The sequence below is a fragment of the Podarcis vaucheri genome (genome assembly GCF_965113315.1).
Source record: "Podarcis vaucheri genome assembly, chromosome: 3".
NCBI classification, from domain to species: Eukaryota; Metazoa; Chordata; class Lepidosauria; order Squamata; family Lacertidae; genus Podarcis; species Podarcis vaucheri.
In genome coordinates this window covers 272,152-294,862 of record NC_138761.1, presented here as the reverse complement: position 1 = coordinate 294,862, position 22,711 = coordinate 272,152, and the positions used below count along the sequence as shown (strand labels likewise).

Sequence of the window (22,711 nt, the reverse complement as noted above, 5' to 3'; positions counted from 1 at the left end):
ACTTAACACCCTGGAAACTGGCGCTGATATGCCCAGGATTTTAATGTTTGAAGTTTTATTCCGTTTTTACTGTTCTGTTGAAAGCCGCCCAGAGTTGCTGGGGAAACCCAGCCCGACGGGCGGGGTAGAAATAATAAATTATCATTATTAATTATTATTGGAGAAGCTACTGCACCTCCACAGGCACATACCTCCACATGTGGTGGGAATAACCTAAAATCCAACCCTTCTGGATAGCAGTTCTACAAAAGATATGCAAAAAAACTAACAGCTATTAGAACTCACCCCAGAATTGGGCATAAGGAACATCTTCCAAAATCGAATAAACTAATAAACTGAAACTGACGTGGGGACAAATAGAAGAGGGCGCCTTCACCCCAGTCTGGCTCATCGTTATCACATACACAGCCCAACAAGACAAGAAGAAGAAGAATCCACAGACAGCACAGGAATCAATCTGGCTTACCTGACCCAACAAGCGCCCCCCCCCATGCAAACCAGCCCCACTGCAGACAACCAGCCCCACCCTGCCCCCCAACACCTCTCGCTACCAAGGGAATGTAATAAACAAATACAAAGAGAACCTCCCAGCAGACGCCGACACAACCCCCCCCACTTAGACTAAAGAAAGGGAATGTACTATATAAGCCTCCCCCCCCCTCCGCCCTCTTCCTCCCCAACCTTATACATTACTTGTTCTGCATTCAACACTCGTGTCTCTCCACAAATGTAACTGATCTGGAAGAAAGACTGTACCACCTGGAAAAAAGAGACGAGGCATGCACTTTTGTAAAGCAAGAAAATCTTTAATAACCAGGAAAATGTCGTGCCAGCCTGCCCCGCATCCTGGGCACTGCGCCAGGAGGGGGCGGGCGGGGGGTCTCGGGCTCGGCCGGAGCAGCAGCAGCGGGGCTTGGTCCCGGGGCGGCGAGGGGAGCCCCGCTCTTGGACGAGGCCAGCTCCCCTCCCGGAACGGGCGCCGTTTGGGGAGCGGCTCTCTCGGCCCCCGGGCGCCATCTTAGGAGAGGCACGGTGGGCCGGAAGCGCGTCGGAGAGAGGGCGGGTGAGGCGCCGCCGCCGCCATCTTGGACGAGGGCCGGAATGAGCGCCATCTTAGGAGAGGCATCGTCTCTCTCCTCCCGGGCGCGGCTGAGCGGCGCTGTCTCCTCCCTCCGGTTCCGGGAGGGGAGCCCCGTGGCTCAGTCGCCGTCTCGGTCCCAGACTGCCCGCCTCCGAAGCTGGAGGCTCCGCGGAAGCAGCGCCGCCGGCCACTCCAGGGCGGGGAGGGGGGGCCTGTCGAGCTCGCAGGCGTCCCCAAAGGATTCTGGGAGCTGTGATTGAGAGAAGACCCGGATTCCCTTAAGGCAACCTGGGAACTGTAGTTTCCCACGATTTCTGCCAAGTGATCCTGGAAATTGTAGTTCAGGGAAGAACTAGCAGCCTCCAAACAACTCCTGGCGCCCTGAACAAACTAGAGTTCCCAGGACTCTCCCCAAGCATCCTGGCAGCCCCCTCTGGCAAGTGCAGTTCCTTTGGGGTTCAATCGCAAGCCCCCCGCACCCTGAATAGGCATCATTCTGCATTTCCCTTTGGACCTGTCACTGGATGGAGCCAGAGGAGGGACAGAGGACTGGGCCCCTCTTCTACAGTTTTGTTTTCTTTCCCTGCAGACCTCCCAGCTTTCTGGATTTCTTCCGCCACCACCTTCATAAAAAAACATGGATTTTTAAAAGATGCATGAAATAGAGAGTAATATATTTACGTGGTCCATGAAATCAATTTGGAACTTCAGACTTTGTGTGGGCACAAACAAGATCTCCGTCTCATCCATTCAGACATGACGTTTTCCCCTCCCTGTGTGTGCAGGCAGATGTGAAATGATTCCCAGCTCAGTTTTTTAAAAAATGTGTCACAAGATTCAGCCCCAAGAGAGGCATTCAATCAAATCTCTATACTTTTAAAAGAAGTGGACAACAACAATTTTGTGACTAAGAAAAATGATCTGTTTCCTTTTTGTCCTCCTGGAACAACTCAGCCAAGCCACTTCTCAGAGGGACTCATTACCATCTCCCACCTGTGTCAGGCAGGAGGTGGAGACAATAAATAAGCTCTTGGGGATCCATTAAATTGAATCCACTAAATGCAGAAGTTACCAGAAAGAAATACACAAGCATGGTCTCTTTGAAGACAGCATACAAGGAAACAGAAACTGGTTACAGGTCAAATCAGAATTTATTGTGAAAAAAAATCTCTTTATTTAATAAATTGTCCTAGTTAAAGAGCAGCTACTAATACTACAGTTGACACGGTACCAGAATCAATACAGCCAGCCTGCTGTACTGCTCTGCAAAAACACCTTATAAACATATTTTGCCAGGGAGGTGAACGGATGGGGGGGGGGGGCAGGGACGACCACAGCCTGCACAGCAGGCGTAGAACTTGCACTACATTTAATTGTATTTACAAAGTCAAATTTGCAATCTTTCTTATTCCGAAAAGCTCAGGATCTCATACAACATGATACTAAGAACAAAATTATATATACACATATACATTATTTTTTTTAAAAAAATCAACATTTTGAGCACAGCAATTTAAGTTTGCTTTCCTTTTGTTACCAGAAAGTATTGCTTCCCAAGGCCAAAGCAGCGCAACCTGTCTTCTTATAAGGCTGTTCTCAAGGACTTCACATCTGCTGATTGCAGTACGTAGTGAATCGAAACCACAAAGAGGCACCCAAGGACTCCAAAGGGACAGCAGGACAAAGGGGCTGCCGGCTGGTCAAAAAGATGTTGCCAGTCTCAGAAGACAAAGTGCCCAAGTGACAGCTGAGCAGATCACTGGAGGCAGACTTACTTTTTATCCTTCTCCTTTGACCAAAAAATAAATACAATGGGGGGGGGGGGGGAAGGCTTGTAGCGTAGCTCACAAAACAAACGCAAGACCGTCTCTTGCACTCAGGCTTACCATCTAAAAATACATGACACAAAATGAAAATGTATTTGTGGGGTGGGGAAGTGATACGGAAGGGGGGGGCATGCCTTTCAAGGGCGCCCAACCCCACGTGGAACCCTCAGCCCCCACACCGTTGCACAAGCACCACACTCTACCCCAAGCCCCATCAATAAAGTGCCTTTTCCCTTTCCGCTATCATGGGCGAAATAAGCCCAAAATCTTATGCCTCCCTCCCGCTCTATCTTTACAATGGGTCGACCGTACGAAGCTGTATTCCCTGTTCTTTCAATGGCTGCATTCTACCCAATCAGAACCATGCATTCGCCTTGCAGAGCTAGCTCAGCGTGTCAAATCTTGCTGTTGTTGTTGTTTAGTGGTGTCCGCCTCTTTGTGACCCTCTGGACCAGAGCACGCCAGGCCCTCCTGTCTTCCACTGCCTCCCTGTTTGGTCAAACTCATGCTGGTAGCTTCAAGAACACTGTCCCACCATCTCGTCCTCCTTCGTCCCCTTCTGCTTGTGCCCTCCATCTTTCCCAGCATCAGGGTCTTTTCCAGGGAGTCTTCTCTTCTCAGGAGGTGGCCAAAGTCTTGGAGCCTCAGCTTCAGGATCTGTCCTTCCCGTGAGCACTCAGGGCTGATTTCCTTAAGAATGGAGAGGTTTGATCTTCTTGCAGTCCATGGGACTCTCAAGAGTCTCCTCCAGCACCAGAATTCAAAAGCATCCAGTCTTTGGCGATCAGCCTTCTTTATGGTCCAGCTCTCACTTCCATACATCACTACTGGGAAAACCATGGCTTTAACCATACGGACCTTTGTTGGCAAGGTGATGTCTCTGCTTTTTAAGATACTGTCTAGGCCTGTCATTGCTTTTCTCCCAAGAAGCAGGCGTCTTTTAATTCCGTGGCTGCTGTCACCATCTGCAGTGATCATGGAGCCCAAGAAAGTAAAATCTCTCACTGCCTCCATTTCTTCCCCTTCTGTTTGCCAGGAGGTGAGTTGGTGTGAGTGTTTCTGCTCATGGAGCTCTCTCCCTAGGAAGGCTTGCTTGGCTCCTAATCTGGTAGCTCTTCAGTGCCAGGAAAAGACTCATCTTTTAAAGTCCTAAGTATATTTTAACTACATCTTTCTTGATGGCTGCTTTACAGTCAATTTGCATTTCCTTGTCTTGCATTGATTTTATTGTTGATTGTATTTCATTATGAGCTATCCCAAGTGTCATTAAGAACGGCATACTAAAATACAACAACCAAAAGCCAAATATTGCAATGTCTCTCCAACTTCAAAAAGGAGACTATAGGTGAAATCCAACATCTCAGGATAAAAATCAATAAAGCGTTGAAAAGAGAAAGAGAGACCACAGCAAAGGGAATGCCAGAAATAAACAAATGGTGGGAGTTATCTCTCCAAATGCAACAAATTGTAACTTGTATTGAATATACTGTGGTACCTTGGGTTAAGTACTTAATTCGTTCCGGAGGTCCGTACTTAACCTGAAACTGTTCTTTTTTTTATAAATAATTTTTATTAATTTCCAATATACATTTGTAACATCATATCAAAATTTGTCACATATTCTCTGTTTTAGACTTCCTTCAGCCTCTCTGACAATCATTCATATCCAGTTTTTTTTTAAATACGCATTTCCTAATTTTAGTATTGCATTTTATATACCCTCTCCTTCAAATTTTTTTTTATACAATATTTCTTAAACATCCACAGAGCTTCTTGGAATCCCACAAGCGTCATTTGCTCATCACATACACAAACCTGAAACTATTCTTAACCTGAAGCACCACTTTAGCTAATGGGGCCTCCCGCTGCTGCCGCGCTGCCAAAGCACGATTTCTGTTCTCATCCTGAAGCAAAGTTCTTAACCTGAAGCACTATTTCTGGGTTAGCGGAGTCTGTAACCTGAAGCATATGTAACCTGAAGCGTATGTAACCTGAGGTACCACTGTATTCTCATGCAAGAGTGACTTACAGTGTAGCTAAGGAGATGGGGAAAGTTGCTTCTGTCCTTGTTACCTAGAAGCACAGGCACTCCTTAGCAGGGGGCCGTGACCCTCTTGTGGTGGCAGAGTGGCACCTGACCTGCTCCCAAGTTCCACTCTAGCATCTCCAGGAAGAACTGTCTGCCAGTCAGTGTTGACACTGCTTGAAGGAGCAATGGTTGGACTCAGCACAGGGCAAATTCCTGTTTTCCTGTGTAATCACATTCTGGGCAGCACTCCAAATTGCAGTGACCCTTGTTGGCTAGGAAAAATGCAATTCCACCCCCAACAGGTGCTTTGGGGGTCTGAGAAATGATGCCTTAATCCCTTGCAACAAGGGTGCATGCCCTATAAACTAAAGAGGCAGAGAAGAAAGTTCTTCAGAACAGCAACACCAAAAGAGATACACCTGTCCTAAGTCAGTCTGGGTGATTTCCCCTGCAGTTGGGGGAGTGTGGGGCAGCCAGGCCTTGAATGCAGTCGAGAAGGAGCCCTGGGCCAGAGAGCTCAAAACGTTCCCCGTGTATCTAGGAGATGAAGACAGGAGAAGGACTGGGTCATGAATGTGGAGTTTAAATAATTAGGACAAGGAAACCTTTGGCAAGCTTACTTAGCGAAAAGCCCTCCGTATTAGGCACAAGGAAGGCAGAATGCCGAATCAGTGCTTTGCCAGGCTGCTCAGAGCCAGGTGGGAAGGCCAGCTCAGTGGCAACGCAGGGCAAAGAGGTGGGGGGGGGGGCACCGTGGGAAAGGAGCGCCAATGGAGCAAAAGAGAATAAAAGCAGCAGACTTTCTATTGTTTGGGGCGGCCTCTTTGGAGCCTGAGCCCAGAGGCACTGCTGACTCCGCTCTAGTCAAAGAAAGTCGCCCCCTCGCGCCTGTTGTCCAGCCCCTCTCTCTCGGGGATAAAGGGTCCCTCCAAAGAAGAATCGGGGAGTTCCCCCCCCTCACTTGTCTAACAATTCCCACGCAAGGCTTCACTACCAACTCCTACAAGTTGCTGCCCGTGCCGCGTGCCCTTTCGTTTTCTTTGAAACAACAGAATTCTCCTGTTTCTTTCAAGCAGCTGAATTTGCTAGTGCCTGTGGATACATCTCCCCAGACAAGCGGGGCCTTTGGAGGAGGGCATGGGAGACTCCCCCCCCCCCCGCCCTTCAAACTCAGAACAGGTTCGAGAGTCTGGCTGCTGCGCCAGGAACCTGCGCCCGCGTTGCTCTCGCCTAAAATGAATGTAACAATTAACTTTAAAAATGCCTTTTTAAGGGCGACCGGCTTCCACCCAGCAGCCCAGCGGCCGCGCGCTCCGCCCTGGAGTCAAAGGGCGCCTCGCCCTCCCCTTTCTAGCCTTGTCCCGGTGGGCGCGGTCTGTGGGGAGGGAGGTGTCCAGGGGGCGGGGACGCCTCCGCCTCCCCCCCCCAGCCGAGCAGCCCCCCCGCCGTCGCCTGCCCAGCCCGACCCGCCTCAGTCCGCGAGGCTCTCCGGAGAGACTAAGTGGGAACGTCGAGGATAATGAAAAACGGGAATACCAAGGCGCCGGTTGCGAAGGTGCTTCCTCGGCCCGAGTGAGCCGGGCGCCGACGGGGCTCCGCAGGCTCCGAGGGGGCGGAGGGCGAGGAAGGCGAGGACGGGGCGGGCTCCCGGGATGCCCCTTGGGACCCACTCCAGGAAACCTGTCCTTTAGAGGCAAGACATGGGGGGAAGACGGAAGAGGGGCCTGGAGGAAGAATTCGGCTGGTCGAGGACGGGGCGGGGCCGCCGCTGCTCGGCCTGCCCCCCCCGCCCCGTCCCTCCCTGGGCTTGACCAAAGGTGCCTCCGCGCCGCCTTCGCCCACTTCCGACGGCACAACAGCCCCGCGGCGGAGAGCGAGCGAGCGACCCCGCCAGCAGCGCCCCCCCGCCCGCCCTCCGAGGGGCTTCGGCCACCCTCCGCCCCGCCGAGAAGGTAGGGGACCGAGCCAGACCCGCTCCGGGGGCAGGGGCGGGCGGCTGGGCGAGATGGGCGCCGGCGTCGGCTGGGCGCGGTCTCCTAAGCAGGGCAGCCCCGAGCAGCGGCGGAGAGAAACGGCCTGGGCTCGGGGCGCGGGCTTGGCGCGGACTAGTGGGGGCGCCGACGGGGCGGGGAGACTCGAGAGCGGCTGACGGGGAGGGGGCGCCTTCAACTGCTGGCGATTCTTGATTAAATGTCGATCGCGCCCTTGGTCGGAAGATCACAGGTCCGTTTGCAGGGGGTTGGCCTAGATGCCCCTGGGGGGTCCCTTCCAACTCTAAGATTCTATACAAGCACAACATAGTATAACGTAGTAATAAAAATAATAAATACCCCCCCCAGACCAGAGGTTATTCGGCAGCCCAAGGCCTGCCCGGCAAGGTGTGGCTAGATGCCCCTGGGGGGTCCCGTCCACCTCTCCCATTCCAGGAGCCTGGCGTTTCCACCAGGTGCCTAATGGTGTTTCTCTGGCTGCAGGTTTCACAGCGCAGCTCAGACCGTGTCAGGAAGGGGGGGGGCAGACACAGCCCACTTGTTTACCCTTTGGTCACCCCCATGCCAGGGGGCACAGGGGGAGGGAGCTCCAGCGCAGGCCCCTCTTGCCCTGGCAGGCCCAGCCTGGCACCCTCCTCCCTGTCTGCTCTTTGGCACAGCTGTTGGCACCCTGCAGCCCTCTGGAGACGGAGTGGGATTGGCTGGAAGGAGGAGCTGCCGCACTTTGGCCCCTGCCAGCCCCCAGCCACCCAGATCCGGCTTCTGGGGACTTTTGCCCCTTGGGCTTTTCAAGCAGATCTCTGCCCGGTCCCTGGAATCGTCCCCATTCCATTGTTTCTTCCCAAGCAGCTTGGAGGGCACCCAGTCCAGGCAGTGGCAGCGTTGCCTTGGCAGAGGTCATTGCGTTCCCCTTCCTTTTTCTCAGTTTGGCTTTGACCATCTACTCCTGACGAAGTCTTCTGTGCCAGGGGAGACAAACAAGGAGTTGACCCTCTTGCTTGGCTTTCCCCTCACGCTTCCCCAGCTGCCTGCCAACTCCACACGGCGTTGAGTTGGAAGGGATCCCAAGCGCCATCCAGTCCAAGGCCAGCAAGGAAGGAATCTTAGCTGACACCCTCCCATCCAAAGACAAGGAAATGAGCAGCTCCCTGACTGCTAGAGGACATCTGAAGGCAGCCCGGTATCAGGAGGTTTTTAACGTTTGAGGTTTACTATGTTTTATATGTACTGTAAGCTACTCAGAGTGTCTGGGGAAACCCAGCCAATTGGGTGGGGTGAAAATAAAACAATAAATAAATAAATAAGTAACGCAAGCAAGCATCCATGGCAGATGGTCACCTAACCTCTGCTTAGAAACCTCCAAGGAAGGAGAGTCCACAACCTCTTGTGAGAATCTGTTCCACTGTTGAGCAGCTCTTACTGTCAGACAATTCTTCCTGATGTTTAGCTGGAGTCTCCTTCTTGTAACTTGAAGTCATTGGATCAGGTCCTCCAGAGCAGGAAAAAACAGGCTTTCCCCCTCTTGGGCTAATGGATCCCTGCCAGGCACATAGCACAGGATGGGGCCTGCTGGGTAGCGAGCGGCTGCTTAGTATCTTGGCTTTCTTATCAAATGCAGGCAAGCTGCTGCTGCTGCTTCTTGAGTTAAAAGCATCATACTTTTTTAAACAAAATTATTTGGTTTTTCAAATTCCAGTTTTACAATCAGATATCCAACATACAGACAAGATCCCAGAGAATCTCATAGAATCATAGAATCCTAGAGTTGGAAGAGACCACAAGGGCCATCGAGTCTAACCCCCTGCCAAGCAGGAAACACCATCAGAGCACTCCTGACATATGGTTGTCAAGCCTCTGCTTAAAGACCTCCAAGGAAGGAGACTCCACCACACTCCTTGGCAGCAAATTCCACTGTCAAACAGCTCTTACTGTCAGGAAGTTCTTCCTAATGTTTAGGTGGAATCTTCTTTCTTGTAGTTTGGATCCATTGCTCCGTGTCCGCTTCTCTGGAGCAGCAGAAAACAACCTTTCTCCCTCCTCTATGTGACATCCTTTTATATATTTGAACATGGCTATCATATCACCCCTTAACCTCCTCTTCTCCAGGCTAAACATGCCCAGCTCCCTTAGCCGTTCCTCATAAGGCATCGTTTCCAGGCCTTTGACCATTTTGGTTGCCCTCCTCTGGACACGTTCCAGTTTGTCAGTGTCCTTCTTGAATTGTGGTGCCCAGAACTGGACACAGTACTCTAGGTGAGGTCTGACCAGAGCAGAATACAGTGGCACTATTACTTCCCTTGATCTAGATGCTATACTCCTATTGATGCAGCCCAGAATTGCATCTCCTGGGCTTCCCTCCTCCCCTTTGTGGGTACAGTTGTTAATCATTTCCTCCTGCATCTTTCATAATAATCCAGATCTTTTAAATCTCCATTATATCCAAAATTCACCATTAAACTACAAGTGTAGTCAAATGCAGGCAAGCTTCTAGTCCTCATTGGACACAGCAGTGTGCAGGACGCAAGCACTGGCCCTTTTCTCGTGGCGCTTGGTCTCTACGAAATACTCCACCTCAGACGCTACAGTTGATGGCCTGAGGGGGCACCCGGCCTTCTCTGGGGGGTCTGTCCCTGGGAACACTCTTGTGAATGGAGAGGAGGCCCCCTCCCCTTCTTGCCGTGGGGCCAACCAAGTGCAGGCTTCATCTCCCCTTCTCTCCCTCTCCTCCTCCAGCAAGATGGCGTCACAGAAGCTGCAGGTGGCCGTGGTTGGGGCAGGGGCTGCTGGTCTGTGCGTTGCCCGCCACATCCTTGCCTCGCCCGAGACGTTTGCTCCTCCCGTGGTGTTCGAAGCCTCTGGCTGCCTGGGAGGCACCTGGGTTTACTCGGAGGAAGAAGCCAAGGGGCAGCCCACTCACTCCAGCATGTACCGGGACCTCAGGTAGCCACCCGGGGGGGATGTGGCCCCCCTCTTTCACCCCTGCGTGTGTGTCTTGGGTCCCTGGGGGGCAAGGGAGCTCATCCTGCGGCTGCGTCCTGTTCCCCCTCCCAGGACCAACCTGCCCAAGGAGGTGATGGCCTTTCCTGACTTCCCCTTTGACCCGGCGCTGCCCTCCTTCCTCCACCACTCGGATGTGCTGGCCTACCTGGAAAGCTACGCGGAGCATTTTGGGGTCTACGACCACATCCAGGTGAGACTCAGGTGGGGTGGCGGCGCTTGAGTCTGTTACTGGGAAATTGGAAGGGGGGGGGGAGAGACCTCCCCACCATGAGCCTTGCCTCACCACAAGGCAAGGACAGGGGGTCTTCGCTGCACATTACCCAAACCTCTTTCATTTAGATTCAGAACTCCATTCACAAAGTGCCTGTCTAATCATAAACTCCAGATCCCTGATAGCAGCCCCTAAGGCTTAGAAAATTAAGAGCAACAAACAGTGGTACCTCGGTTTTCAAACGTCTCCAATGACAAATATTTTGGTTCTCGAATGCTGTAAACCTGGAAGTAGATGCTTCAGTTTTTGAACATGCCTTGGAAGTCAAACGTGCCACACGGCTTCCGTTTTGAGGATTCTGTTTTGAGTTTACTGTTTTCAAATGTTTCAGAACTTGAATGGTCTTCCGGAACGGATTACGTTCGAAAACTGAGGTACCACTGTATCTGCAAAGGCATCTGCAAGGGAAGCTCAGCTCAGTTTGCAGGAGGAGCCCGTGACTCCCCTCTGAGCCCCAGGTCTCCAGCAAAGGAAAACAGGGAAAGTGCCAGAACCAAATGTCGCAATTCACTGAAAAATGTATCTATGTACTGGCTTGCTGGGAAAACTTTAGAAATTCATAAGAAATTACTTGTTGGATCAATCTTCTCAGTTCCAGGGAAGTGAGGTATAAGGGGAGGGGTGAGAGAGCCTGCCATAATCCCTGGGGTGTACAGTCACTCCGCGGGGCTTTCCCAAGGAGTCGTGACCCCAAAGAGTGTCAGACTGAGTGTCGGACTCAGTCACAATGCCTACCTGCCCCATAATGGGATGAAAGGGGTGTATTTGACTTGACTCAGGGGCCAGAGAACTGTCAATGCTTTCCTTTGTACTGTGATGGAGCAAGTGTGAAATACTATATTTGAGTGACAGGGGCAGGCCTGGATCTCAGGTGCTACCTGAGACGCCACCTTTTCTGTGACATATCTATGATGTCTGGATGATGTAAGTCAGAGGGAGGCCACAGCAGCCAGGACTCCGGATCCCTTTTTGGTCCAACATAAAGAGTACCCCTGAGCATGTGGCATTTCTCTGGCCACTAAGAACCCAAGAATAGCCCGCAGGATCAGGCCCATGGCCCATCTCATCCAGCACCCTGTTCTCACAATGCCGGAACAGGATCCGAGCACAAGAGCTTGGAACAGGCAGTCCCCATACATCTGGGGCAGGCCATGTCCCACCCTCTTGTGTCAGAAATGAAGGGCTGCCTGGCATCTCCAGGGGTTCAGCAGGAGCCTCTCCAAGCTCGTTCCAGAGCTGTGGCTTCTCGGGTCCCAGCAAGGGGGTCCTCTGCCCCCCAGAGGCCTTTCCCTGCCCACTGCTGGGGCTCCGCTGGCCCCCTCCCTGCCTGAGGGCCTTCTTCTCCCTCCTGCAGTTCCGGAGCGAGGTGAGCCACGTCCGGCCTGTGTCCAGCAGCGAGGGCCAGCCAGGGGGCTGGGAGGTCACAGCCACACTGCAGGGGCCAGAGACAACCCAGAAAGTCACAAAGCACTTTGATGCCGTCATGGTCTGCACTGGGTGAGTTCAGCAATGGAAGTCAAAATCCCTTTGGCCCAGTGCCAGTGCCCGGGGGGGGGGGGCATGACTTGGCAGCAGGAGCCACAGAAATCATTGCAAGGAAAGTGTGAGTTAGCTGCCCCCTGAGGCTTCACAGAACGATCTTCACCCGTGTCCTGCATCAGTCAGGCCTCCTATGGTCTCTGCCCTTCATGGGTGTAGACAAGCTGGGATGGGGTCAGAAGGGGCAAGAAAGAGGGTCCGAGAGGGGAGGTGAAAGGGGTTGGGTGTGCTTTGCCTGGAAAGGAAAAGACCAAGCAGGCGACATGATCACATAAAAGGGCTAGAGGGTTGCTTGGGGGGGGGCATGGCAAAACGCCTTTGTCAGAGCTGCTACCAGGTCCCAGCTCACATAGGACCACGCCACACAGCGTCCACTTTAAAAGAGTCTTTATTGAGTTACAGGTTTCATTTCCGAACTGCAGCGTGCAGCTCTACACCTTCTGCCCTAGGTCGGCGAAGACCCATCTGAGTCCCCGCCTCTTGCACACCAGCTTAATACCCTAGCCTTGCTCCACCTCCTTCGCCTCTCCCTACGTCTCTGGGTCCTTCTGCCCCCCTGGGACTCCTCCCTTCTACTCTCCTCTGACGCTGACCCCCCTGATCCTTCCGCTTCCTTTCGGCGGGCTTTGGGACCTGGCTCACTCTCCGGGCTGCTTACTGCTCCAGCTTCCGCTGCATTTGAACTTGGCGCGCGCGCCCAACTCTCTACTTTCCTCTTGACCGTTGCCTCGCTCTCTGAGGAGGGCGTGACCACCCCTGACTCGTGCCCTCCCTCCTGCTGACGGCCTCCGGAACCCGATGCCTGGCTGCCTTCCTCCCTGCTGCTCTCAGTCTTGAGCGTGGGTCCCGACTTCCAGCTGCTGCTCTCTGAATCTCCTCTGTTCCCTTCCTCCTGGGGTGTCCCCCCGGATCCCCCCCTTGCTCTGCTCACTGGGGCTCCCTTTTGGGAGTCCTCTGACTCACTGCTTAGGCTTGGAGATCTCGGGTCGTCATCATCACTCATTCTCCCTTCGGCTTCCTCCCCCTCGCTCTCTGTTTCCACCCTTCTCTGCGTCTCTGCTTCTGAACCCCTGACATCCATCCCCCCCTCGAAGCCCCCCCTTCCCCCCTCCCCGCTGTCAGGTGTGGGTGCTGGGTGCTCCATCATCATGGGAGGGAATGCTGGATACAGGTCGCTCCCCGTGGGTGGCCGCCAACTGAAGACCTCCGAGTCTTCCCCCTCGCGGTCGTCGACGTTGACTTGTTGCTCTTCCATCTCTGTACCGCCGTGCTCGAACCCTAGGTCCTCCCCGAACACGTCCATGTCAGTCTCTGCGTCGGTCGCTCGACCTGGCATCTCCAGCCACTTCCTGCGCCATTGCTCCTCTGGTCGATCGTCCCACCAATACGAGTTGCCTGATGCCGAACCTGCCGGTGAACCTTCTGGGGAACGGGTGCTCCGTGCGGGTTCCCCTTCTGAGTCGAATCCATGGAACGTGCTGGAAGAAAGTGTGGGTGTGAACAACCAGTCGTCGAAGAAGCTCGCTGGCATGGGTTTGTGTGGGAAGAGGGCATGAAACTCGTCCTTGAGCAGGGGTTCCTCCAAAGCGTAGTCTGGTACCCAGCTATTGGCGCTGGCCCGGGTGCCCTCTCTGGCTAAGAGGTATTCGACTCCCTCCTCCCCCCATCTGGAGTCCAAAATCTCCGTGACCTCGTTGATGTGGTCCTGGTGCTTCACCCCCCGCGTCTCCGTCCGTTCCCGGAGCGGACTTGGCGCCGTCCCTGGCTCCTGGAACCTGTGAGGTGCCTTGTAGGGAGTGAGCACCGACCTGTGGAACACCGGATGCATTCTGGAACCCTCCGGCAGCGCCAGTCGGAAGGCTACCGGGTTGATCTGCGCTTCGACTTGGTACGGACCGATCTGCTTGTGCCCCAACTTCTTCTTGGCAAGTGACCTGGTCGGCACTGCGTGGGCTGCCAACCAGACCCAGTCTCCCACTTGGATCACTTCGCCAACCCGCCTGTGCTTGTCAGCTTGCACCTTGTAGGCGTGCTTAGCTAGCTCCAGCTGCCGTCTGAGTTGATCGTGGACCGCCTGCAGCTCTGACGCGAACGCGTCCGCCGTCTGTGGTTCCCCTTCCCCCACTCTCTCCAGTCCCGGGAAGGTTCTGGGATGCCTCCCATTGTTGGCAAAGAACGGCGTCACTCCTGTGGACACGTGCTTCGTGTTGTTGTAAGCGAACTCGGCTAGCGGCAGGTAATCCACCCACGTCGCAGGCTGTTGATTGGCATAGCATCTCAGGTACTGCTGCATGATGGCATTGACCCTCTCTGCTTGCCCGTTGGTCTGCGGGTGTCTTGCTGATGCCAGATTGACCTTGACATTTAGAAAACCCATCAGCTTCTGCCAGAAAGACGAGATGAACTGGCGTCCGCGGTCGGACAGGATAGACCGTGGCAGGCCATGCACTTTGAACACGTGATCTATGAACAGTTTGGCGGTTTGTTCCGCCGTGGCCACCTTCGCACACGGAATGAAATGTGCCATCTTGGTGAACAAGTCCACCACCACTAGCACAGCTGTCTTGCCTCTCGAGCTGGGTAAATCCGTCACAAAGTCCAGGGCCACCCTCTCCCACGGTTCAAACGGCGTTTGCAGCGGTTCTAACAGTCCCGCCGGTGGTCTGTGTACCGGCTTGGCCCTCTGGCAGGTGTCGCACCTCGCGACGTAGTCCGCGACCTCCCCTCTCAGCCTGGGCCACCAGAAGTCTCTCGCGACTAATTCCATCGTTTTCTCTGTGCCAAAGTGACCGGCCGTGGGTGCGTCGTGCAACTGTTGCAGTACCTTGGCGCGAAGGTCGTCTCCTGGTACATAGACAGCCCCTTTGCGTAGGAGCAAGCCGTCCCGCACCTGGAACTCGTCCGTGGTAGCCGTGCCTCTGAGCAGTTCCGCCATCTTGTCTTGTGCGAATGAGTCGTCCCGCAATGCACGTCGCACCGCATCCAGGTCTACTGTAGCTGAGGCACACGCCCACGCCGTCGGTGCGAAGATGTGCATGGCCGCCGCTGGCGTCACCTCTTCTAGGTATTGCGGTTTTCGGGACAGTGCATCCGCCATGATGTTGGTGTCGCCTGGGACGTACTCTATTCGGAAATTGAAGTCAGCAAAGAACTCCGCCCAACGTATCTGCCTCTGGTTCAGGAACTGAGCCGTGCGCCAGTGCTCCAGATTCTTGTGGTCCGTGCAGACCTGCACCGTGTGCTTGGCGCCGATTAGGAAGTGCCTCCACGCCTTGAAAGCTGCATGAATGGCTAGCAACTCCCTGTCCCAGATGGTGTAGTTCTGCTCCGACTTGCTGAGCTTTCTGGAGTAGAACGCTCCCGGCCGCCACACCCCCTGCGGGTCTCGCTGCAGCAGAACAGCTCCCACGGCTCTGTCTGACGCGTCTGTCTCTACCCTCAACGGTTTACTGGGGTCGATATGCAGCAGTTGCTTCTCCGATGCGAAGAGACGCTTGAGCGCTTGAAAGGACTGCTCCGCCTGCTCCGTCCAGATGAATTTCTTTTTTTTGGAGCTGAGCGTGTCCGTAATTGCTGCCGTCTGCATCGCGAACCCCTTGATAAACTTGCGATAGAAGTTGGCGAAGCCGACAAACCGCTGGACCTCCTTCCGGTTGCGCGGGCTCTTCCAATCCAATACCGCACGAACCTTGGTGCTGTCCATGGCTATCCCCTTGTCCGACAACTTGTATCCCAGGAAATCCACCTCCTTCGTGTCGAACTGGCACTTCTCCAGCTTGGCGTACAGTCTATGTTGTTGCAACCTGCTGAGCACCTCCCTCACGTCTCGGTCGTGAGCTTGCTGCGAGTCCGAGAAAATCAGGATGTCATCCAGGAAGCAGACGCATGTCTTGTAGAGGAGTCCCTCCAACACGTGATGCATAAAAGCTTGAAAACAGTGAGAGCCATTTTGTAATCCAAAGGGCATAACCCTGTACTCGTAGGTGCCCAGCGGTGTGAACATGGCCGTCTTCCACTCATCGCCCTCCCGCATGCGGATGAGATTGTACGCCCCTCGTAGGTCCAACTTGGTGAACACGCGTCCCTTGCGCACCGTCGCGAGGAGGTCGTCAATCCTGGGCATGGGGTAATCAGACGGTTTGGTCATCTGGTTCAAAAGGCGGTAGTCCACAACGAGTCTTTTTTGGGGCGTGTCTTTCTTTTTCACGAAGAAAACGGGACTGCCCCCCACTGCCTTGGACTCTCTGATGAAGCCACGCTCCAGGTTATGCTTGATGAACTGTTTGAGTTCCTGCATTTCATCTTCAGACATGGAGTATAGCCGCCCCTTCGGCAGCGTCGCCCCCGGTAGGAGGTCAATCTTGCAGTCATATGGCCGGTGAGGGGGTAGCTTGTCCGCCTCCTTCTCGCAGAAGACCTCCAAAAAGTTCGCGTATTTGTGGGGGACCGCTTGCAACGTTCCCAACTGCAGTTGTGATTCCTCCTCCTCTCCCTCCCGTCGGGGCAGGATGCAGTGTTCTGCGCAATAAGAGGAGCCGAAGATCAGTTGTCTCTGGTACCAAGCCAGTGTCGGACTGTGCCTGTCCAGCCAACTCATACCCAACACAATGGGCGTGTCCGACAGTTGGGTGACATTAAAACTGATGACTTCCCTGTGGTTGCCAAGGCGCATCACCATTGGTGGCGTCTGCTTCACCACCTGCCCCCCTAGCAACTCTCTGCCATCCACTGTGACGACTTGCAGGGGCAGAGTGGCAGGCAATAGCTGTATAGCGTGCTGCTCCACAAAGCTCTGCGCTATAAAGTCTGCGTTGCTTCCAGAATCCACAGAAAGCGGCACTTCGATAGTGACGCCGTTGGGTAGCTGGAGAGACGCTGTGAGCTGCACCACTGGTTTGGGTGGGAGGGGATCCGTGGGTTGCAATATCGCTGGGGGCTGCTTCACAGATGCGTCTGGCTGGGCCCCAGTGCCTCCGTCTCCAGCCAGACATCGTCGTTTCCCTGCTGTGGTTCTCCTTGCTGCGTTGCTGCAGTCACCATTGCTGAGGCTGCAGTGTGCTTGTGGAGCCTCCGGGGACACTCCTTCGCCAAATGGCCTGGATCCTCGCAGATGTAACACTTCCTGTTCCCTCTAGGAGGCTTTGCTTTCACTGCTGCCGGTGCTAGGGCTCTGGCTGCTGACTGAGCCCTTGCACCTCCAACCTCCATCGGTTCCCCTCCCCCTCCTGGCGGAGGTGTGGATTGCGCACGCGCTGCTTCCCTCGGAACGAAAGAGAAACTTCTCGCTGCTTCGCGCCCTCCACGTCCTTCATCTCTGCACCATGGACGTTCTTCCAGCCTCACCCCCACAGTCAGCGCCCTTTGGACCACCTCCTGCGTGCTTCGGGGCCTCTCCCCCCTTGCAATTTCATCCTTAACCGCAGAACTTAGACCCTCCCAGAAGAGGTCTCTGACAGGGGGCGAATCCCGATCCCATTCTAAAGCACTGACCAGCGCAAAAAATCGGGCGTGATACTGCCGGACGCTCGCCCTCCCTTGTTTTAGTCCATGAATCTCCCGTCTGGCAAGATCCACATCAATAGTAGACAAAAAACACGCATCCATCGCTTTGATAAAGGCATCTGCATTCTGAAGCGCCGGATCTTTATCCCTCCACAAATTGCGCAGCCAGGCTTTGGCATCCCCATGCAAATGGGACAATATGAACCCCACCTTCTCTTCCTCATCTCTAAAGTCTTTTGCCAGCAGTTGCAGTGCGCACATTACGTCTGCTCTAAAATTAGGGTACTGTTGCAAAGTCCCATCGAAGTGAGCCACAAGCCCTCCTGCTCTCCGTGCCAATCCCACGCCCTCCGGTCTGGGTCCCGGTTGCCCTTGCTTAACAAGCATTTCAAACCTGGCGTGTAGGTCTCTGTAGGCGGCTGTAGTCTCCTCCTCCCGTTTCTTGGAAGCCAATACCTCTGAGGACAACCGGGTCACTGCCTCTTGCAGCGCGGAGATCCTCTGTTCTTCCGTCATCTTGCTAACCTTTGTGAGCTTGCTTACAGACACCCCTCTTCCTCCCCTAGCGGCTTCTGCTCCCGCTGCGAGGTTTCAGGTTTCTGAAGCTTTGATGAGATGGGTCTTACTGTCAGAGCTGCTACCAGGTCCCAGCTCACATAGGACCACGCCACACAGCGTCCACTTTAAAAGAGTCTTTATTGAGTTACAGGTTTCATTTCCGAACTGCAGCGTGCAGCTCTACACCTTCTGCCCTAGGTCGGCGAAGACCCATCTGAGTCCCCGCCTCTTGCACACCAGCTTAATACCCTAGCCTTGCTCCACCTCCTTCGCCTCTCCCTACGTCTCTGGGTCCTTCTGCCCCCCTGGGACTCCTCCCTTCTACTCTCCTCTGACGCTGACCCCCCTGATCCTTCCGCTTCCTTTCGGCGGGCTTTGGGACCTGGCTCACTCTCCGGGCTGCTTACTGCTCCAGCTTCCGCTGCATTTGAACTTGGCGCGCGCGCCCAACTCTCTACTTTCCTCTTGACCGTTGCCTCGCTCTCTGAGGAGGGCGTGACCACCCCTGACTCGTGCCCTCCCTCCTGCTGACGGCCTCCGGAACCCGATGCCTGGCTGCCTTCCTCCCTGCTGCTCTCAGTCTTGAGCGTGGGTCCCGACTTCCAGCTGCTGCTCTCTGAATCTCCTCTGTTCCCTTCCTCCTGGGGTGTCCCCCCGGATCCCCCCCTTGCTCTGCTCACTGGGGCTCCCTTTTGGGAGTCCTCTGACTCACTGCTTAGGCTTGGAGATCTCGGGTCGTCATCATCACTCATTCTCCCTTCGGCTTCCTCCCCCTCGCTCTCTGTTTCCACCCTTCTCTGCGTCTCTGCTTCTGAACCCCTGACAGCCTTGATGGTAAGAGTCCTAGGACAACCAGTTACTGAGATGGGGGTGCCCTCACTGGAGGTCTTTCAAGCAGAGCCTTGGGATTCCTTTGCTCTGGATTCTCAACACTGAGCGGGGGGGGGGGGCAGTCATAGAATCACAGAATGGTAAAGTTGGAAGGGATCCCAAGGGTCATCTAGTCCAACCCCCTGCAATGCAGGAATCTTATTGGCTGATGTCAAGTGCCCAAGGTGGCTTGAACTGGCTGAGCTGGGGGGAGCGCCAGGGACCATTTTCAGGATCCCCCCCTCCCCATTTTATCAGGAAGAGGCAATCATGTTCTCTTAGTCTCTGGGAACCAATCAGGGCAGAGGTGGGGGCAGGGGCGGGACCTGGCTGGCCATGTGTCCTGACAATCCTGTTTTTGCAGCCATTATGCCAACCCATTCATCCCTCCCATTCCTGGCCTGGACAGCTTTCAAGGTAAGGACCAAGGAGGAGCTCTGAGGCAGCAGCCTGGCCGGGCTAAAGGGGGTCTTCCGGTGTCACCCCCCATCCCGTTTCCCACAGTGGCCAGCTCTCCCCCCTTCCTCCCCAGCAGCTGACCTTCACTGGTAGACTGCTGTGGAAGCTGAAGGCTCTGTACAGCTGACCCGACGAAGAGCCAGTGGTGGGGGCAGGTCTTCTTTAAAGCTGAGGGCAGGTCTTCTTGTTGCCAGTTCTGCAAGTTTGCCTTGTGTGGATAAGCCGTTCCTTTTGTCTGTCCAGAGTCTCCTTCTAGTGGTCACATTTTATTATTATTATTAATTTATTATTTATACCCCGCCCATCTGGTTTCCCCAGCCACTCTGGGCAGCTTTCAACAAAACACTAAAAGACAATAACCTATTAAACATTAAAAGCCTCACTAAACAGGGCTGCCTTTAGATGTCTTCTAAAAGTTTGGTGGTTATTTTTCTCTTTGACATCTGGTGGGAGGGCATTCCACAGGGCGGGCGCCACCACCGAGAAGGCCCTCCTCTCCTCCCGGAGAGGTTCTGAGGGTGACAACAAGAGAAAGGGCCTTTTCTGTGGTAGCTCCCCGATTGTGAAGTGCCTATCCCCCAGGAGGCTTGCCTGGCACCATCATTACATGCCTTAAGGTGCCAGGCAAAAACATTCCTCTTTATCCCGATCTTTAGCCATTAAATAATCTAGGGCCTGTTGCTGCTATTCATAGAATCCTAGAGTTGGAAGAGACCACCAGGGCCATCGAGTCCAACCCCCTGCCAAGCAGGAAACACCATCAGAGCACTCCTGACATATGGTTGTCAAGCCTCTGCTTAAAGACCTCCAAGGAAGGAGACTCCACCACACTCCTTGGCAGCAAATTCCACTGTCCAACAGCTCTTACTGTCAGGAAGTTCTTCCTAATGTTTAGGTGGAATCTTCTTTCTTGTAGTTTGGATCCATTGCTCCGTGTCCGCTTCTCTGGAGCAGCAGAAAACAACCTTTCTCCCTCCTCTATGTGACATCCTTTTATATATTTGAACATGGCTATCATATCACCCCTTCACCTCCTCTTCTCCAGGCTAAACATGCCCAGCTCCCTTAGCCGTTCCTCATAAGGCATCATTTCCAGGCCTTTGACCATTTTGGTTGCCCTCCTCTGGATACGTTCCAGTTTGTCAGTGTCCTTCTTGAGCTGTGGTGCCCAGAACTGGACACAGTACTCCAGGTGAGGTCTGACCAGAGCAGAATACAGTGGCACTATTACTTCCCTTGATCTAGATGCTATACTCCTATTGATGCAGCCCAGAATTGCATTGGCTTTTTTAGCTGCCGCGTCACACTGTTGGCTCATGTCAAGTTTGTGGTCAACCAAGACTCCTAGATCCTTTTCACATGTACTGCTCTCAAGTACTGCCCAAGTGCAATACTTTACATTTCTCCCTGTTAAAATTCATCTTGTTTGTTTTGGCCCAGTTCTCTAATCTGTCAAGGTCGTTTTGAAGTGTGATCCTGTCCTCTGGGGTGTTAGCCACCCCTCCCAGTTTGGTGCCATCTGCAAATTTGATCAGGATGCCCTTGAGTCCATCATCCAAGTCGTTGACAAAGATGTTGAATAAGACCGGGCCCAAGACAGAACCCTGTGGCACCCCACTAGTCACTCTTCTAATTCGAATTCGTATTCTTATTCATTAAATTTGTATACCCCTCTGTACTCCTCAGGGCGGTTGCAACATAAAATCGCAATATAAAAACACAAAATACACAATAAAAACAAAAAGCAAAAGCAACCCTATAGTCCCCCTCCCCCTGTTAAAGGTGGGGGAACTCTTATTGCGGTTATCTGATCGTTGTGCTGCCTATTACTAGCCTTTCTGTTCTCTTCTTCTTATGATGCTTCCTAATTTTTTTTTCTTAATGTTGCACTCCACCCTGGGATCTGTCCATGAACGGTGGAATATACTAATTTGGGGTTGGGGAGCAGGTGGGGAGACCTGGCCAGGGGAGGGCGGGGGGCTGGAGCGCCCGAGGAGCTGTGGGCTCCCGGCGGGCAAGAGAAGGCTGCCCGTGGGCAGGGGGAGCCATGCCCTTCCCGCAGCACCCACCCACCCACTCCTGCCTGCCTTTTGCTCTCCTCTCCAGGCCGCCTCCTGCACAGCCACTCCTACCGGCGCCCGGAGCCCTTTGCCGGGCAGAGGGTGGTGCTGGTGGGCGCCGGCCCCTCCGGAGTCGACCTGGCGCTGCAGCTGGCCCCTCTGGCGGCGCGGGTGGTGCTGAGTCACCAGGGTCCGCCGGTCCGCGGGCTGCCCCGGGAGGTGCTGCAGGCTCCCCCTCTGGCTCGGGTGTCGGCGGAGACGGTGGTGCCCAGGGAGGGCTCTGCGCTGCCAGCCGACGCCTTGATCCTCTGCACGGGCTACCAATACCGCTTCCCCTTCCTGGATCTGGCGCAGCTGGGCTTGCGGGAGACGGAGTATGGGGTGGGGCCCCTGTACCGGCACCTGCTGGCCCCCCGGCACCCGTCGCTGTTCCTGGTCGGCGTCTGCCAGCAGATCTGCCCCTTCCCGCATTTCCACTGCCAGGCGCTCTTTGCCCTGGCGGTGCTGACGGGCGGCTGCCCGCTGCCCTCCGCCGCCGAGATGGAGGCCGATGCCCAAGTGCAGCTGGAGCGGCACCTGCGCGAGGGGGGTCTGGCGCGGCACTTCCTGCGCCTCCGGGCCCAGCAGTGGAGCTACGCGGAGGAGCTGGCTCGCCTCGCAGGGTTTCCCCCGCTCCCCCCGGCGGTGCAAGAGATCTATGAAGCGACGCGCGCCAGCCGTGCCCAGGATGTGAGCACGTACCGTGGAAGGAACTACCGGCTCTTGGGCCCAGATGCCTGGGAAGTCGTGCAAGGAGAGGCCGGGGATACAGAAGGAGGGCCTCTTCTTTGAAAGCCGACCAGCCAGGGGCCATCAGCGCCACCATCTTGTGGCAGGGAGTTCCACAGATTAGCCAGAGCATTAGATGACTATGCTGCCGGCCAGTTCCGCCGGGAGACCCACCCCCAGATTAGGGTGTTTGGAGGGAAATGTCGCTTGGCCAATGGGCGGGTGGGCAGCCTCTTTTGGGGGGGGGGCTTGCCAAGGAGGGGGGTGGCAGCCTTGCGAGGGAGGCTGGGCCCAGAGCACAGGAGCCTTGCGCATCCTGGGGGGGGGGGTCGTGGCCGCCCATTTGCCTTCTCCTTTCTGAGGGGTGAATGGGGAGCCCTGCCTGCCAGTGCCTTAGGCAGACGAATCACAAGCTGTTTGCCATGTTAGTTCTGAAGAAGCAGAAGAATAAAAGGACTGTCACGTGCTCTGCCTGGAACTGAATTTATTTCTCTTTTAATCCCAAGGTGGTTTAGGGCAGAGATGGGCTGCTCTTTGGGTTGGGGAGGGACAAGCCACCTCAGGATTTTCAGGTACAGGTAGGGAGCCGTGTTGGTCTGCCATAGTCAAAATAAAAAAAATCCCTTCCAGTAGCACCTTAAAGACCAACTCAGTTAGTTCTTGGTATGAGCTTTCGTGTGCATGCACACTTCTTCAGATACACTGAAACAGAAGTTGCCAGATCCTTCTATATAGTGAGAAGGTGGGGAGGGGTATT

The 22,711-nt window shown here is 54.5% G+C and overlaps 1 protein-coding gene across 3 annotated transcripts; it reads left to right on the top strand.

Annotated features, from left to right (window-relative positions):
- Window positions 1-6,378: 6,378 nt before the first annotated feature.
- Window positions 6,379-22,420, top strand: LOC309529997 (uncharacterized protein). 3 transcript variants are annotated; one of them, XM_082218452.1, is made up of 6 exons: window positions 6,379-6,508; window positions 9,661-9,867; window positions 9,979-10,117; window positions 11,553-11,695; window positions 19,032-19,084; window positions 21,233-22,420. In XM_082218452.1, exons 1-6 carry the CDS (start codon window positions 6,456-6,458, stop codon window positions 22,015-22,017), a joined length of 1,380 nt encoding a protein of 459 aa, XP_082074578.1. In that variant the 5' UTR covers window positions 6,379-6,455; the 3' UTR covers window positions 22,018-22,420. The 3 variants fall into 3 exon arrangements, with proteins under 3 accessions (XP_082074578.1, XP_082074579.1, XP_082074580.1); XM_082218453.1 differs by lacking the exon at window positions 6,379-6,508 and adding an exon at window positions 6,621-6,888; XM_082218454.1 differs by lacking the exon at window positions 6,379-6,508 and adding an exon at window positions 7,084-7,159.
- The last annotated feature ends 291 nt before the right edge of the window (window positions 22,421-22,711 follow it).

Coding starts and splice junctions, on each gene's coding strand:
- LOC309529997 (XM_082218452.1), top strand. CDS start 6,456: ATGAAAAACGGGAATACCAAGGCGCCGGTTGCGAAGGTGCTTCCTCGG. Junction 10,118..11,552: donor GGGTCTACGACCACATCCAG/GTGAGACTCAGG, acceptor TCCCTCCTGCAG/TTCCGGAGCGAGGTGAGCCA. Junction 19,085..21,232: donor TGGCCTGGACAGCTTTCAAG/GTAAGGACCAAG, acceptor TCTCCTCTCCAG/GCCGCCTCCTGCACAGCCAC.